The sequence below is a fragment of the Hippopotamus amphibius genome, chromosome 1 (genome assembly GCF_030028045.1).
Source record: "Hippopotamus amphibius kiboko isolate mHipAmp2 chromosome 1, mHipAmp2.hap2, whole genome shotgun sequence".
Lineage (NCBI taxonomy): Eukaryota > Metazoa > Chordata > Mammalia > Artiodactyla > Hippopotamidae > Hippopotamus > Hippopotamus amphibius.
The window spans coordinates 99,047,278-99,063,219 of record NC_080186.1 but is presented as its reverse complement, the minus strand read 5'-3'; the positions used below and the strand labels follow the sequence as shown (position 1 = coordinate 99,063,219).

The following is a 15,942-nucleotide window of genomic DNA, read 5'->3' as shown; positions in this document are numbered from 1 at the left end:
ATGCAATTCCCACTGAGCATTTTCCTTTCCTCAGGACCTACTCTCCCAGCTAATAACCTTCTGAATTGTTCATTCAGTCCACAGCAGATTACAGACAGTCAATTAGAGGCAGGAAAGGAGAGAATGCAGAGACAATGAGAGCATGAAGTATGCCTCGTCAGAAAGAAATTCAAAAGAAAAATTCATCTGAGGATTCTAGGCGTGTTTAGTACAGAGGTAAACAGGCCTTAACAGTTGTGCCCTGGGAATATCACAATGCAATAACTGATATTAATAATATTTTAGAAAATTCTCTCCAAAAACTACATAATAATAAACCTCAGTACTAAAAGAAAAACTTCAATGAAGTGGAAGACTGAATTATATTAACTATTATATTCCAGATGATACCAAAAATATTGTATTCCATATAAATCTGCTTCAGACATGATGCTTCCACCTCAAACAAGTCAAAACTGTAAAAAAAGAAAAAATTATACCATAGAGATTCACTGGCTGAAAACTCTGGCAAAAAAAAAAAAAAAAGATATATATATTCACTCTGAAGAGAGGGAAAATCTTACTTTAGGCCCTAAGGAAGTAGAATAGTATTTCTACGCAGTTTACAACTTGAAATCACAACCCAATGGCATAATACCCAGAGTTGTGATACTAACAAAGCCAATGACAAGTTTAGGCTTTTAAATGTGTTTTAATCTGAAGTTTTCTTTCCTTCAATTTTTTTGACATTTCTGGATTGAATACCCTGAAATTCATAATTCATCAAATCACCTCAAAGAATTTAATGTAAATTTATATAAATAAAAATAACTTACACTTCTAGCAACATTTGAGATTCCAAGCTGATGTTCCACTTAGACAACCGATTATGACTCAAATCCCTAAATGGAGGACAAAAGATCATTCTTAGTTTAGTGGTGGAAAGCACACTTAAAGAAAAAAAAAAACACAAAACTAAAATAGGAATCTAAAAGCCCTATCAAATGTGAATTTGAGTAGTACAGATAGAAATGTTTACAAAGGATGAATAAAAATTTATCTAGATTTCAAAATAGCTCTTTTACTTTTTCCTTTTTATGAGGGTTTTTCATTTTTGCTCTTAATAACTAGGAAGTACATTCACATGGTTCAATAATTAAAAAGTATAAAACGTCTCCCACCTTTATCTCCAGCCATTCAATTTCCCTCCCCAACAGCAACAAGTGAAAATTTACCATTTCTTTTACAACCCGTCAGATACTGTATGCAGGTACCGGAAATTTTTTTACACAAATGGTAGAATAATTTACACATTATTTTGCCTATTGCTTTTTTCATTTAACGAGACATCTTATAGGTCATTCCATAGCGACATTATGGTTTCTTTATCCCTTATAGTGATTATGTTACACTTCATTATAATGCACTATACTTTATATACTTTTGAAAGAAATACATACTTTTTAAAGTAATAGAATATAAAGTAATATATAGTTTTAAAGTAATATGTACTTTACATAATATATAATGTATATATATTATGTAATATATTACATTTAGCTGTAGATAAACTTGAAGATAGATTAGATTTCACAAGTCAAGACAGTGAGCTTCTATATTAGAATTGGGATTGACCACATCCTTGATAGAGATGTAGTCGTCCTTAAAAAAAAAAAAAAGCAATCTAGCCTCAGGGAAGGGAAATCCATCTCACTCCAAGTTACATTAATGATGATGATGGTGGTGGCAGCAGTGGCTAATGTTCATTAATTGCCAGGCACTCTTCTATGCACTTTATATGTATTAACTGCCTAAACCCACACAACAACCTTATGAGGCAAATACTTTTACAATCCTTAGTTTACCAACACAGAAACAGAGAGATTAATAATTTGTCAATCCAAGGTCACACAGCTAATAAGTGAGGAAGCCGTAAACTTGAAATCCATTTCACTTCTAGTGAGTAGTTTATTAGATACGGCACAGATTTCACTGATATTAGTCATGAGTTTAAATATTTAAATAGGCTTAAAAATTCACCTTGATGCTTTCTGGCATCTTTTCAAGGCTGAGGTGGAATCCAGCCCACACAAGCTGTCTGCCCAAGGGATGTATTATACATTACAATATGGCTAGCAATAGGGACACACTAGAGAAGCATTACAGATCACTAATCTCACTGTGCCACCACAGGCAGTTGACAGATGCATGCCGTTTTGAACGATGTCTCTATCACAGCAGAACAATTTGTTCTCAGCTAGATTCATGTCTGTCCATCTGTAAAACCTATCCACTTTCATTTAAGAGCTTAATTTACACCATAATATAACTAAGGCTAGATGAAACCATCACTTTTTAACACAGCTCTAAAATCTTTATTCTAAGATACGTGGCACCAGGTATCAGCTCAAGGACACTCATAAATGGAGGGGTGTGTTGCGAAATGTTAAGAGATAAAAATATGAATTCATTCCACATAAAAATCTTACATGCAGACACTTTCATCCAATTCACACTTGCTACTGAACAACAAGCAAAGAATTTCACATAGATGAAAAGATATTTCTTTACTGTGGTGTTTCACCTTAAGGAGAAATTCACCTGTTCGAATTTAAGTTAGATACTCCATGCTCTGCTCCAAGGTGGCTGGTCTGGCAAATAGAGAGCTAATATCGTATACTAAGCTACCACAGTATGATTTATTTCTACATCTCATGCTTTCTGGAATTTAGGGGTTTTTTTCCTTTTACAGATTAAAGGTTTTCATTTTAATCAGTGCCTCTAATGCCTTTCCAAACCCTAACCTCCTTGGCAGTGTAACTTCTGACTGTACTATTCCCTATAGTTCTCTCTTGGATGTCAATGGTGACCAGATAATCAGTTTTAAAGAAAACCATTATTAAAGAAATCTAAAGCACTCAACTTAAACTCAACTTATACATAGTATAAACCACTATATATTCAGTATCAGTGAAAACTGTCCAATGTCTCTACTGGTGGAAAGAATAATTTTCTCTGTATGTTTGAAGACCTGTAAGGCTTTTCAATGGAAACCAAAAGATACCAGAAATACTTTAAAGCCTCTCTATAGACTAATGCTGTCTTAAGAATATATGCCTCATAGGTCAGAACCTGATATGATGAGGCTCTCTAGACTTTTCTGCAACAAATCCATATTGAACAGATTAAAAAACACTAACATATGCAGTTTACTGTATGTCAACTGTATCTCAATAAAAGTTCTTAAAGAGAAAAAAAATTTAAAAATAGAGATGTCAAAAAAAAAAACCAAAACCAAACTAACAGTGAACTGAAATACACTCCCAAAGTAGCACTATCATAGAAAGCAACTAGTATAAATCGTACAGCTGCTTTATCAAAATACCACGTGTGTAACTAGAATTATATGGATTGATCTGATCACCAGGTATTCATACAATAAACATTTACTGAACCATGTGCCAGGCATTGCGCTAAGTGCTCAGGTTACAACCACTGTCAACTTTAGTAATCTTTTTGTCTGTTTTGAAAGCAAAATTTGTAGTACTCTGTGGATTCACTTCAAAATGGTAAACATAAATTCAGTATCAACTCAACTACTACCCTTCACAGAAAAACGTGTAAATTAACTTTCTTTTATAACTAAATTTCACTCTGGCATTTAATATGACATGGGCATACGGAGGTACACAGACACACTCTTGCTCTCCATAAGCATGCCTTTCCGATTTCTTTTTTTAAAGCACTCCAAAAAGGCTGACGAAGACAAATTTGAAGACTTCAAATATCAGACGTAAAACTTAGATTAAGAATTTGAATAATTTTCAAAACTAAAGTCTCTCACTATTCTTGCCAGTGGCCAATCATTAATTTCATTTAGCTCGCATAAACTAATGCTAGTTTGTTTTTTTAAGTGCAAGTCCTGAAATGGGAGAACGTTCTCTCAAAGCTTTTCCCCTTGAAATAGCCTTAAAATGCACTTAAACAGCTGAAGTAATATAATGCTTGACAAACATAACCTAAAGAGTCTAGCTTTGTTTAACAGACAATAATCTTTATTTTTTAACAGCACTGATATCTGAGTAATCATGGATACAATGTTTGGAGAGTAAAGGCCTCAGAGAAGCCCTTAGCTCAGTATAATAAACTCAGCTCCCACTCATGCTAATCTACAGGGATGCAGCTGTAATAAAAGATGAATTATTAAAGTTCTTGATATCATGTGGAGCCAGAGGTGCCATTAATGTAACCGTTTAGTACCATCAGGTGTAAATAATTTATAGGATATGCAGAGCAATCACAGCAGTTTGAGGAGAAACAAGTTCTGCAAGCCTAAAGCAAAGAAGTCCTGCAGCAACAGAGATGTTGGAGTTTTCTTCTGCCCAGTCATGTATGTACACTTTTGAGTCTTCACCAATCTTTTTTGTTTTTGAGAATCTGCATCACTAGTAGCCTGAACTGTGAACTTCAACAAAAACAAAATTTCTGATAAAGGGGCCCTGTGCAAAAGTTAAAAGATTAATAATATATTACATCCAATAGTTTGTGTATGACAATGCTTTACACATTTATCCAGCATAATTTGCCCTTTCTTTTGTGAATGGAAATCCCTGTTTTGCTAGAGTGTATACAGCATAATTTACTTTTAAAATGAATACTCAGGACTTATCATTTTGATCAATTATAGTACTGTGATTTAACAGGCTGATGATCTTCAGTACTCTTGGAGTATACTAAAGACAAGGATTCCAAAATAACCCAAAATTCTGTTTGCTTTTAGGTTTACTTTTCCTTTATCACTAACAGCTTTACACCAAAAGCTATCCCTTCTTGGAACTGTCAGCCTTCCGTCTGTAAGTGCTACTTGCAATTTTTCTAATTTGTTGCTTCCAATCAACTGTCATAGGCTAGGAAACCCAGTGACTGTTAGAACTGTCTGAAACAGGAGTAAATGAGATCTGAGTGAGAGTATGAGACGCTCCTTTATGAATAAATGCCTCCTGGAAACATTTCTGCTTTTTGGTGGAACTAGGGGTGGCTGGAGATATTGGGCAAATATTTTTTCGGATAAATAAGACTGTATTATAGCACGAAGCATAATGCTATTCCAAATTAAAGTTTCTATCCTTCATTTGCATTACTTATTGACACTTCATATGAATCCAGAAAGCTGGAGGTGGTAGGAAAATGGGTGCCTTAATTTCAAGAATAAGAGGCATATCTTATTTTCTTGCATTATCTTTCCCCGGGTTCTTAATGATTGAAAATATTGCTTTACTGTGGAGTCTACAACAACAAAACAGGAAATACGAAATCTACAGTTACATTTAAGAATAGAGTTTTTGCATGCCCAGTTCTCATACCTAGGGCAAATCATTTAACCTCTCTAAAGTTCAGTCTCATCTACCATTAAATGAGGATACTAGTGCCAACCCCAATGGACTGCTCAGATGATTAAAAGGATATAAATAAAATGCTTAGAACACAGGTCAGCGTATAAAAGTAGGTTATTATATAATACAAGATTTGAAATAGAATGATGGTCCAGCACTCTCACCTTTTGTATTTATCTTTTGTACACACAGGCGTAATCCACTTACTAAGGTAAAAACCTTACTTAATTGGAACTACTCCCCTAAATTAGCTTATTAAAGTAATAAACTAAATATTGCTTCCAAGTTCCAATTTCATGAGAAAGATGCCAATAACAAGGCAGCCCACCAAAGGTTTGGTCAAATTATTGAGGTATAAACCTGTATCACAAGATATGATGTTTTAGAATAACCTAAGAATCTATTCTACATATACAGTCATATAATTATTAAGAGATACCTACCAAGAAGTTACTGTAATAGCAAAATCATAAAATAAAAAGAAATTTAAATGTTCATTAAAATGGGATCAGTTAATTACCTTATGAAAGTTCCATACCATGGAAATGTCTGCAGCCAGTAAAAAGAACAGCATAAGGAATAACTTTGTATGGAGACAGATGGCTATCATGATACCAGACTAACCATGGCGATCACTTCATAATGCTTGCAAATGTCAAATCATTATGTAGCACACCTGAAACTAACATAATATTGCATGTCAACTATATTTCAATTAAATAAATAATAGAATAACAAAGATATTTATACACAGTACATAGTATAGCTCGGGGTGGGGGGTGATTTAAAGAAAAGGGAAAAGACATACGTGTAAAACTTTGTGGAAGTAAACCCAAGAAACAGTTAACAGAGAGTTTTCCCTAGGTGAAACAAAAGAACTTGTTACTTTTCCATTTTATATGCTTCTGTTCTAATAGTTTACTATGGGAAAAGTATTATTTAAAAATAAACTCACACATAAAATCTATCTTTAGCCCAGAATGTGACTGGGAAAGAAGATACTTTTCTAAGAGATTAGAATTCTTCTTACAGAATGGTTCCAGAATAATGCTCTAAAGTGACCCAATCAGGTTAATTATGACACCAGATAAAGGAAAAAATAATAATTAGATGTCCTTTTGTATTCCTAATCAATAATATACCTCAGAAAGATAGTGGAAAATACACACACACTAGACAGTTTTTGGACTGATCTATGAAATAGTAAATTGCATTTTAGAACCCAGTGTCTTGCCTTCAAATTTCAAGCCAATGAACAGCTGAATTTTTAGCAAGCAGTACAAAACCATGGCATATTAATCCCATGTTTTTAAAGTTGTTTCCATTTAGAATAAAAAATAATTCAGCAATAGCAGAACAAAGGCTGTTGCTTGTACATGAAAATATACAGAAAGCTAAGACACTTTCCATCATCATTAGTGAGCATTTTCTGGTTATCAACTGGGTTCACATCTTTGTATCAGACTATTTTATATTTATATTTAGACAGACTATATTTTATTATAATTATTAAGTTATTATAAAGATTTTTGGGAGTGAATAGATATTAAGTTTAATATAAGTTGTCTTATCATTTACATTACTGGCAGAGAAGGAAGGTCTAATCAAAGCCAAGCATTAGTTGGGGATCTCATTATTAATGTAATCCATCATTCCTTAATACCCATGTAGTTTAACCTGGCACCAAGTCTAATATCTCCTCAAATAAGCACAATTATGCTCGGGGTTGGCTATGCTTTTCCTGCTGCAACCTGCCAAGCTTTTGATTATATAAGCAAGATGTCATAGTGATTTTGAAATGAAATACAAAAAATAAAAATGTATAAGAGAAACCCAAAGTTAAGAAGCATTTAGCTACAAATTTATTTACACCACACTTCACTAATGTACTGTTTACGGTTTAACTTTAACACTACTCATCACTACTAGTTATTCTGACAGTTATTCCAGCATTTAAGTTTATTACAGACAACACAGTTAACAGTCTCCTTTTTGGGGAAAAGTTGGGAAAGGGCAAGAGAAGGAGAGGTAAAGAATACACACAATTTAGAAGACAATTCACCCGGGGGGAAAAAAAAAAGAATACACACACTTTAGAAAAATAGGTTTACAGCAAAGAAAGCTTCTTGCATTAAATATTCTGTCCCTCTGGTTTTTGTCCCAAACATGAAATTAATAATTTGGATGTAATCTATTTACTTAAATTGCTTTTATTTTTTATTTGCATCAGCTGAACATCTTAACATTTTTGATGACTGGAATAATACAGAATAAACAAGTTGAGTCATTTAGTTTGGCAGAGAAAAGAAAATATATCATACAAATGCATTCAGATTTTTTTTAAACATTATTGCTAAGCTCTTAGTATGATTTATTTTCTCTACTGCTTAAATGCCAGTTTTCCATTAGGATTAAAGAGGCGTTAAAAAAGAAAGTATACCATATAAAATGTCATGGACCTAAGATGAGGGAAATATATTTTCTAGCATCAGGAAGCCTAATGATTATCTTAATGTACAAGTAATTCTTTGATTATTCATGTGCTGACTGTATATGTTGTATATAAGAAAATGCAAAACATTTTTAATATAATGAAACATAATTAGGACAATAATCTCTATAAAAGTAAGTGTCCTCCAAAGCATAAAGGACTTTTAAAGAATTAAGCAAAGCACAGATCTCCTCAATTAACATTCAGTAACCAACAACTGTTTATGGTTCAGTGGTTCTTCACCACTGCTGCACATCAGCATTACCAGGAAGATTCTAAAACACTGATGTTGGGGTCTCATTCAGACCAAAGCCGAATCACTGGGGTGTGAGACCCAAGCACTGGTATTTTGCTAGGCTCTCCAAGTGATAGTCTAACATGCAGCCAGTGCTGCGAATCACCGCGCTTCTCCAGAAATCTAATACCCCAAAGCCCGATGGCCAGAGGATGCTCTGTTAAGATTCTTTCAATTCTTTTCATTTTCTCGCCTTACAATAAACCTGTCAACAAATATTTAACATCTACCATATGCCAGACACTGCACTAAATAGTACAGAACAAAACAGACATTTGGGGAGTTTATATAATCGCTCTTGGAGTTTACAGGATCACCTTAAAGTCTCATTGACACTAAAATGCCACTAAATTATATTTACTATCAAGATGAAATTCCTATTTGCACCACAGGAGGGTGGGATAGAAGGGGCAGAAGAAGGGATAGATGTTTTTATTTCTACTTAACTCTCTTCTGTTTTGCTTGATGTCTGTTAATAAGAATATATGCCCTTTTATAATTTCTCTATGTATGTTTTCTAAAATAAGATTTTAAAAATGATGTCTCAGATAAACCAGCAAGACATACTAGTAGATTGTTGGGTAGCTCCTTGGCTACATATCTCACTGGGGAGGAGAGTCAGGATTTGGGTTTAGGAATGGGAGTCTATAGCAAAGTGAAATGACCCTAGGTTTCTTTATCACTTTCCAGTAGTAGTCTTGTTTGTCTTTTTTCATCCCTTAACTATTGTTCCCTTGCCCAGCAAGATCTTGTCAAAAAGGGCAAAGGTCAAATGTAAAATTCCTTAGAAATATACTGAGCACACTACTCTCCTCTTTCCAAGTGGTTCTAACATCTAAAATTAAGTGCCATTCAGGGCAAGGTAAGCAGTGGAGGCAAAGTTAATGAGAATCAGGGACTTCCCTGGTGGTGCAGTGGTTAAGAATTCACCTGCCAATGCAGGGGACACAGGTTCAATCCCTGATCTGGGAAGACCCCACATGCCAAGGAGCAACTAAGCCTGTGTGCCACAACTACTGAGCCTGTGCTCTAGAGCCCACGTGGCACAACTACTGAGCCCATGGGCCGCAACTACTGAAGCCTGAGCACTCTAGGGTCCATGTTCTGAAACAAGAAAAACCACCACACTGAGAAGCCCGCGAACCCCAACGAAGAGCAGACCCCACTTGCCGCAACTGGAGAAAGCCCGCGCACGGCAGCAAAGACCCAACATGGCAAATAAAAAAATAAATAAATAAATATTAAAAAGAGAATCAAACATATTGTACTGAAAAATCAAAACAATATGATTTTCCTCCCACCAAATTAGCAAAAAATAATTTAGATAATGATAATCAACGCTAGGGAAAGTGTGATAAGACAAGCACTCCCAGTGTCAAAAGGAGTTTAAGTTGGTAAATTATGCTGGGCTCAATGTAAAATATCAAGATAATTCAGGGCAGACTTGTATTAACAATGAGCCCTAAGTGATCTTTACTAAATATATATTAGATCAGACTTTTTAAGGTTCTGTCATTGTAGGCTTTCTTCTTTAGCTATCTTCTGAACGAACAAAAAATGCCTTGAAGATTACAATAGATTTCGTGGTCTCACATCTTCTGTTCATCACTTCCCCACATAGACCAGGATAAAGAAGATGAAATATGTTAAAATCCTTAATGCAAGAAAGGCATATTGTATATGCTTTGAAATAATTATTAGAAGTGAAACAGTTTGATGTAACAGTAGTATGCAAGCCAAAGACAATAGATACTGAATTCTGGAAACACCATAACAGTCCATTCCCCTTCCCCCCAAATGGGCCTTAGGGATTTACCAGTAGGTCTGTTTCTTTTAAAGAATAAAAGTGGTGTTTCTGCTAGTGCCTAGAAATATAGGGTATGCGAAAGACAGCCAAATGCCTTTGAAGGATCCCAACTTTAGAAATAGGTGGCTGGTGTACAGGTTGGAATGAAGTTGTAGACTATTAAAAACCCCTCGAACTACAGCTACAAGCTATAATGACACTGCGTGCAACTGATTATTCACTAATATTTAGTAAATATCTAATAGATGCTGCAAAGTCTTATAAAAACAATCAGAATAAATGAAAGATTATTTGTGCGTGCAAAAGTTTTTCTGAACTTTGGTACAATTAAACAAAACATCCCAGAGTGAGATGGGAGTTAGAATTAGTAGTAACTTAGTGTGCCTATACTTAGATTTTTTCTCTATTTTTTTAAAAAGATGATCTTAAAATGCAAATAATTAGCTAAGATAATATACTGATTCACTCAAAATGTTTACTATGGGGAATGAGGCACCTTGAAAAAAAATCTAATAAGATATTTTAAAAACTAGAGAAGTAAAGGGGAAACGTGGTAGGAGAATAAATTAGGAGCTTGGGATTAACATACACACACTACTATATATAAAATAGATAACTAACAAGGACCTACTATACAGCACAGGGAACTCTATTCAATATTCTATAATAACATATATGGGTAAAGAATCTGAAAAAGAATGAATATATGTACATGTATAACCAAATCACTTTGCTGTACACCTAAAACTAACACAACGTTGTAAATCAACTATACTCCAATAAAATTTAAAAAAAAACAAAACTATAGAAGCAAATGAGAAAGGACTGCTTTAATTTCTTTGAGAGTTTCTCCCCATCTCCCTCAAAAGGCTTTCTTTAATTCAATTATTTGCTGCATTCATCCAACAAATATCTTTGAGCACATACTGCTGGTCACTGTTTACCTACAGCAATAAACAAACATAAAAATCCACACCCCGATGACATTTACATTCTACTGAAAAGAAGACAAAGTAAAATATGTAGCATGTCAGAAGATGATGCCTACTAAAGACAAAAATAAAGCCAAGAAGCAGGCTGGGGTTCTCTCTGGAGAGGACAGTTAACCTCTAAGTCCTGAGTTTCTTATGGAGACTGGTGTAAACAAGAATAAAGGGCAAAATGAGCCTGGTGCTGATGGCCTCACAGCAGATACTAGTTGGCAGTGAGGATGTGAGTGTCAGGGCAAGGAAGGCATGAGGAATCTTCCCAGGAATATAAGCACAGTTCTTCTTTACTCTGGAGTGCAGACTTGGAACAGGATGATATTAAAAGCAAGAAGTGTCTCCTCTTGATTCCTACCTTAAGGAGGCCTAGAAGCCAAGAGAGGGAAGTCCTGCTTTGGTTTGATGACAGAGTAAACCAGGTTTCTAAACCCACAGTCAACCTCACTTCTCTGTAAAGTGCAGTGAAAATATCATGGAACACAAAATGGAAGAAGGAAGTAGAAAACAAGGGTAGATAGTAACAAGTGGGGTAAATATGAGGGATCTTTATAGAAAGGAAATCTAATCTGTACCTTTTTTAAAAGGACTCATTGTCAGTTCACCCACCACCTTGCGGTTTAAAGTATTTAAAGTGGATTCTTCTCTTCACATCCCAGTTGGATTATCCAATTGAAAAGCATCAAGTTATGTCAAAGTTATGTTTCTGTCTCTCAGTTTTCTTCACAACCTGTATTCTCTACAGGCACTAGAAGGTTGAAGAGTTCATTTTCAGAAAAACAAACATCCCCAGATCAACTCCCCTACCGTATCACCTTTCTAAAACCTGAAAGTATTTTCCAAAGAATATCTCAATCCTTACCCTAGCCTTAACTCTTACCAGTATCACTAAAAATGTAGAATGGAAGGATACTACAAATTATTTGCCCTTTTAGGAAAGAAATATGAAGTACAAGCAAAGCTATGCAGTTTTTGCTTGACATCACACAAGTAGTGATGGGCAGTGAGCTCAGGACCTTTGAAGGAATCAAGGCTAACTCCACCTGTTAACTAAGAGTGAAAGCATTTTGCCAATGTCACTCGCTCACAAGAGCAACAGCTTAAAGAGGTTAAAGCTCAAGTCGTGTAACTCTGAAAGACCTCCCAAAGTTATTCAATACAAATTGCCCTCTTCTTATGCTAAAGAACTAATCTGTTCACAACTACTCCAAAGAACAATGCAGACAAATCTTAAACAGTAACTATTATGAGAATAGAAAAAACTAGAAGTAACAACTAAATGCATATGAAATCCAATTAATCTAGTACAGCAGTGGTTCCCAAACCCATGATGAAGTTTTCACCAGTCAACAGTGAAATGAAAATAACAAAGTCAAGGTTACAAGTCTTCCATAAAGCTAATATATTTAATCTATAGAATTGTCCTTAACTCTAAAATCATGTGCTTCCTGGGACTTCTCTGGTGGTCCGACTCCGCATTTCCACTGCAGGGGCATAGGTTCGATCTCTCGTTGGGGAACTAAGATCCCATATGCCTCACAGCCAAAAAAATAAATAAAATTTTTAAAAAATAAAATAAAATCATGACTTCCTAATTTTTTGGTGCTATCATAAAATGACCATAACAACAAATAACTGTTGGAGGAGAGGGGTTCTAATGCCCTTACTTGGAAAAACAAGAGGTTGACTAACATACCTGGTCCTTCAATTCTGTGGGGGGGGGGAGGTAAAATCAGAACAATGGGATACAGAGCTCTGAACCCATGGAGAATCCAATCAAGTTTAAATAACAAAATAAAATTTGCAAGAGTTTCTGACATATAGAAGCATAAAGACAGTGTCTAGGGAATTCCCTGGCAGTCCAGTGGTTAGGACTTGGTGCTTTCACTGCCAGGCCTGGCTTCCATCCCTGGTCAGGGAACTAAGATCCCGCAAGCCAAGTGGCATGGCAAAAAAAAAAACAACACAGTATTTTATAAATTGGTATAACCACTATGGAGAAGTATGGAGGTTCCTTAAAAAACTAAAAATAGAACTACCATATGATCCAGCAATCCCACTCCTGGGCACATATCTAGAGAAAACCATAGTTTGAAAAGATACTCGCACGCCAATGTTCACTGAAGCACTATTTACAATAGCCAAGACACGGAAGCAACCTAGACATCCACTGACAGAGGAATGGATAAAGAAGGTGTGGTACATACATATAATGCAATATTACTCAGCCATAAAAATGAAATAATGCCATTTGCAGCAACATGGATGGAGCTAAAGATTATCATAGTAAGTGAAGTCAGTCAGATAGAGAAAGGTAAATATGATATCGCTTATATGTGAAATCTAAAATATATATACATATATATACCTCCACAAATGAACTTATTTACAAACCAGAAAGACTTACAAACTTAGAAAACAAACTTATGGTTACCAAAGGGGAAACATGGAGGCGAAGGATAAGTTAGGAGTTTGGGATTAGCAAATACACACTACTATATATAAAATAGATAACCTACTGTATAGCACAGGGAACTCTGCTCAATATTCTGTAATAACCTACATGGGAAAAGAATCTGAAAAAGAATGGATACATATGTGTATATATATAAATGAATCACTTTGCTATACACCTGAAACTAACATAACATTGTACACCAACTATATTCTAATATAAAATAAAATTTTTTTAAAAAGACAGTATCTAAATAAGTTTCTGTCTAGGAAAAAAACGCATTTCTATCTTTACTTGCACACACAATGCTCCTGACACCAGATATTTTTGGGTTTTCTCTCCCACACCAACCAATTCTCCAATACCAGCTGGATACCCTGCAATTCAACTCTGACACTAACTGGAGTTCGTGCAGACCCCACAAGTTAAGGGCTCAGTCCTACAAGACTGCCCCCCACATTTCAGATACCAATCACAAACAGAAGATCCCCATGTTATACCCACAATTTCTGTTCAACTTGGCTACAAATTGGAGGTTCCCACAACCCCCTCCTTGGAATCAAGCATCTGCTAAAACAGCTCACAAAAGTCAAGAAAACATTTACTTACATTTACTGGATAAAAGGGTATGATAAAGGACACAGACGAACAGCCAGATGATGACATACATAGGGCAGGATCCAGAAGGGTCCCGTGCAGGAGTGTCTGTCTCCATGGAGTTGGGATACACCACCCTCACAGCATACCTCCTACTAGGTGTGTTCAATAACTCAGAAGCTCTCTGAATTCCATAGTTGGAAAAATTTCTATGGACGCTTCATCACATAAGCATGATCAATTACTACCTCAATCTCTAGCCCCTCCCCTCTTTCAGGAGGATGGGGGGTGGGGCTGAAAGGTCCAAGCTTCTAATCACAGGTTGGTATCTCTGGCAACCAGCCCCCATCTTGAAGCTACCCAGGAGCCCACCAAGAGTCACCTGATTAGGTCAAAAGACACCCCTATCATCCAGGAAATTCCAAGAGATGCAGGAGCTCTGTGCCAGGAATCAGGGTCAAACACCAAATATTGGAAGAAAAGGCACTCCAAATACTTTTATTTTTATCACTTTGGAAATTACAAGGGTTTCAGGAGCTCTGTGCCAGGAACCAGGGGCAGAGACCAATATATACATTTTCTATTATTTCACAGCCCACCCTCTTAGTCTCTGGTTACAAACCCCCTTACAGCAAAATGATACACAACTCAAAAGATACTGGCACACTGTTAGAATCCCATTCAGTCATTAATAACTGGACCATTACTATGAAAAATAATTTCCAGGCAAGGCCAATGGGGTTTCCAGGCTTCCAGTTAATCTCATCATATTCCAAATGCAGGCGTGACCTAGGCAAGCATGGTTTCACTCTTTCAGTCACCTGGTATAAATGAATTAAGAGATGATATCATCTACTACTCTACACCCTTTTGAGGTGTTATACTGGATTTCCCTCACTATACAACCCATTTATTTGTTTCTTTATCTTCACCTACCATTGCTTCTCCCCTCCCTGCATACCCAAACTCTTCCAACTTTGGAAGGAACATCAGGTTCAGCCACTGTGCTGGTCTAGACAGCAAACAGCAATCCTAGTTCAGCAAGTTCTTCCCCTTCAGTCCACTCATTCATTTAGGGTAAGGTTATATAGTTACAGAACTATCTGGGCTATTTTTACCACCAGGCAATATAACGGCATTCACTGTTAACCTCAATTTTGCGAGATGGGGTGAAGGCACAACACACCCCATTAGGAATCCTGACCCCAAACTTAAAATTACAGTTAGTTTCTTGTTTAGGAATCATCCCTGTTTTGAGCACTTATGTTTGCAGCCCTGATCCTATGACCACTGCATCAAGCAGGGGAAAAAAAAGTTGATATGATATGTGCAAGAAAGAAAAAAGCATGGTTGTTACACCAGCATACTTCTCCCTTGGTAAGCATTGCATAGTCATTCCACACCCTCTTCCCCAGACCCACCAGAAAGAGGACTCTATACAGTAGGCCCACTCCTTTAGCCCCACCCCATGTTGAGTATGAGCACACTTTCATGGTATATAAGCCAGCCCATCATGTCTTTATCTCCCCCATTTTAGATAACCAATGTTTTAATTGCCCACTGCAGTTCTCCATCAAACTAGTACCCTGAGGAAGCTCTCCCTCTGCCCACTGTTGGACATTATGGGCTATAAAGTGCATTCGCTGGTCTGAAGAGATGATGCTCAGCCATCCAAGCTGGTACAATTATCTTCTGTTCTGTTGGTTTTAAAGCACTCGAACATTTGCATCTACCACCAGGTAAGCAAAGCCTGGTCCAGAGTCAGTGTCTATTCCTATCAGGACTCATTTGTAGACCCCCAGGTCTACCTTATCAGTCTCACTTACAGCTATATTCAAGGCCTTTCCTCCGGAGGAATCTGACAGCCATCTGCCATCTCTTTCTCTCCTTTGCTTGCAGACAGAACATTATTCTGGCAATGCTTACTGTCATTTTGTGCCTC

At 36.2% G+C, this 15,942-nt stretch overlaps 1 protein-coding gene across 11 annotated transcripts in view; it reads right to left on the bottom strand.

Annotated features, from left to right (window-relative positions):
* Window positions 1–15,942, bottom strand: part of LRIG2 (leucine rich repeats and immunoglobulin like domains 2) — a 58,267-nt gene that overhangs the window by 29,873 nt on the left and 12,452 nt on the right. For 10 of the 11 annotated variants that reach the window (XM_057699081.1, XM_057699162.1, XM_057699244.1 and 7 more), the window contains one exon: window positions 816–881. In XM_057699081.1, coding sequence (XP_057555064.1) covers window positions 816–881 — 66 coding nt within the window. Of the gene's footprint in view, window positions 1–815; window positions 882–5,892; window positions 5,976–15,942 lie in introns of those variants that run through there. The other variant, XM_057699889.1, reaches the window with a different exon arrangement.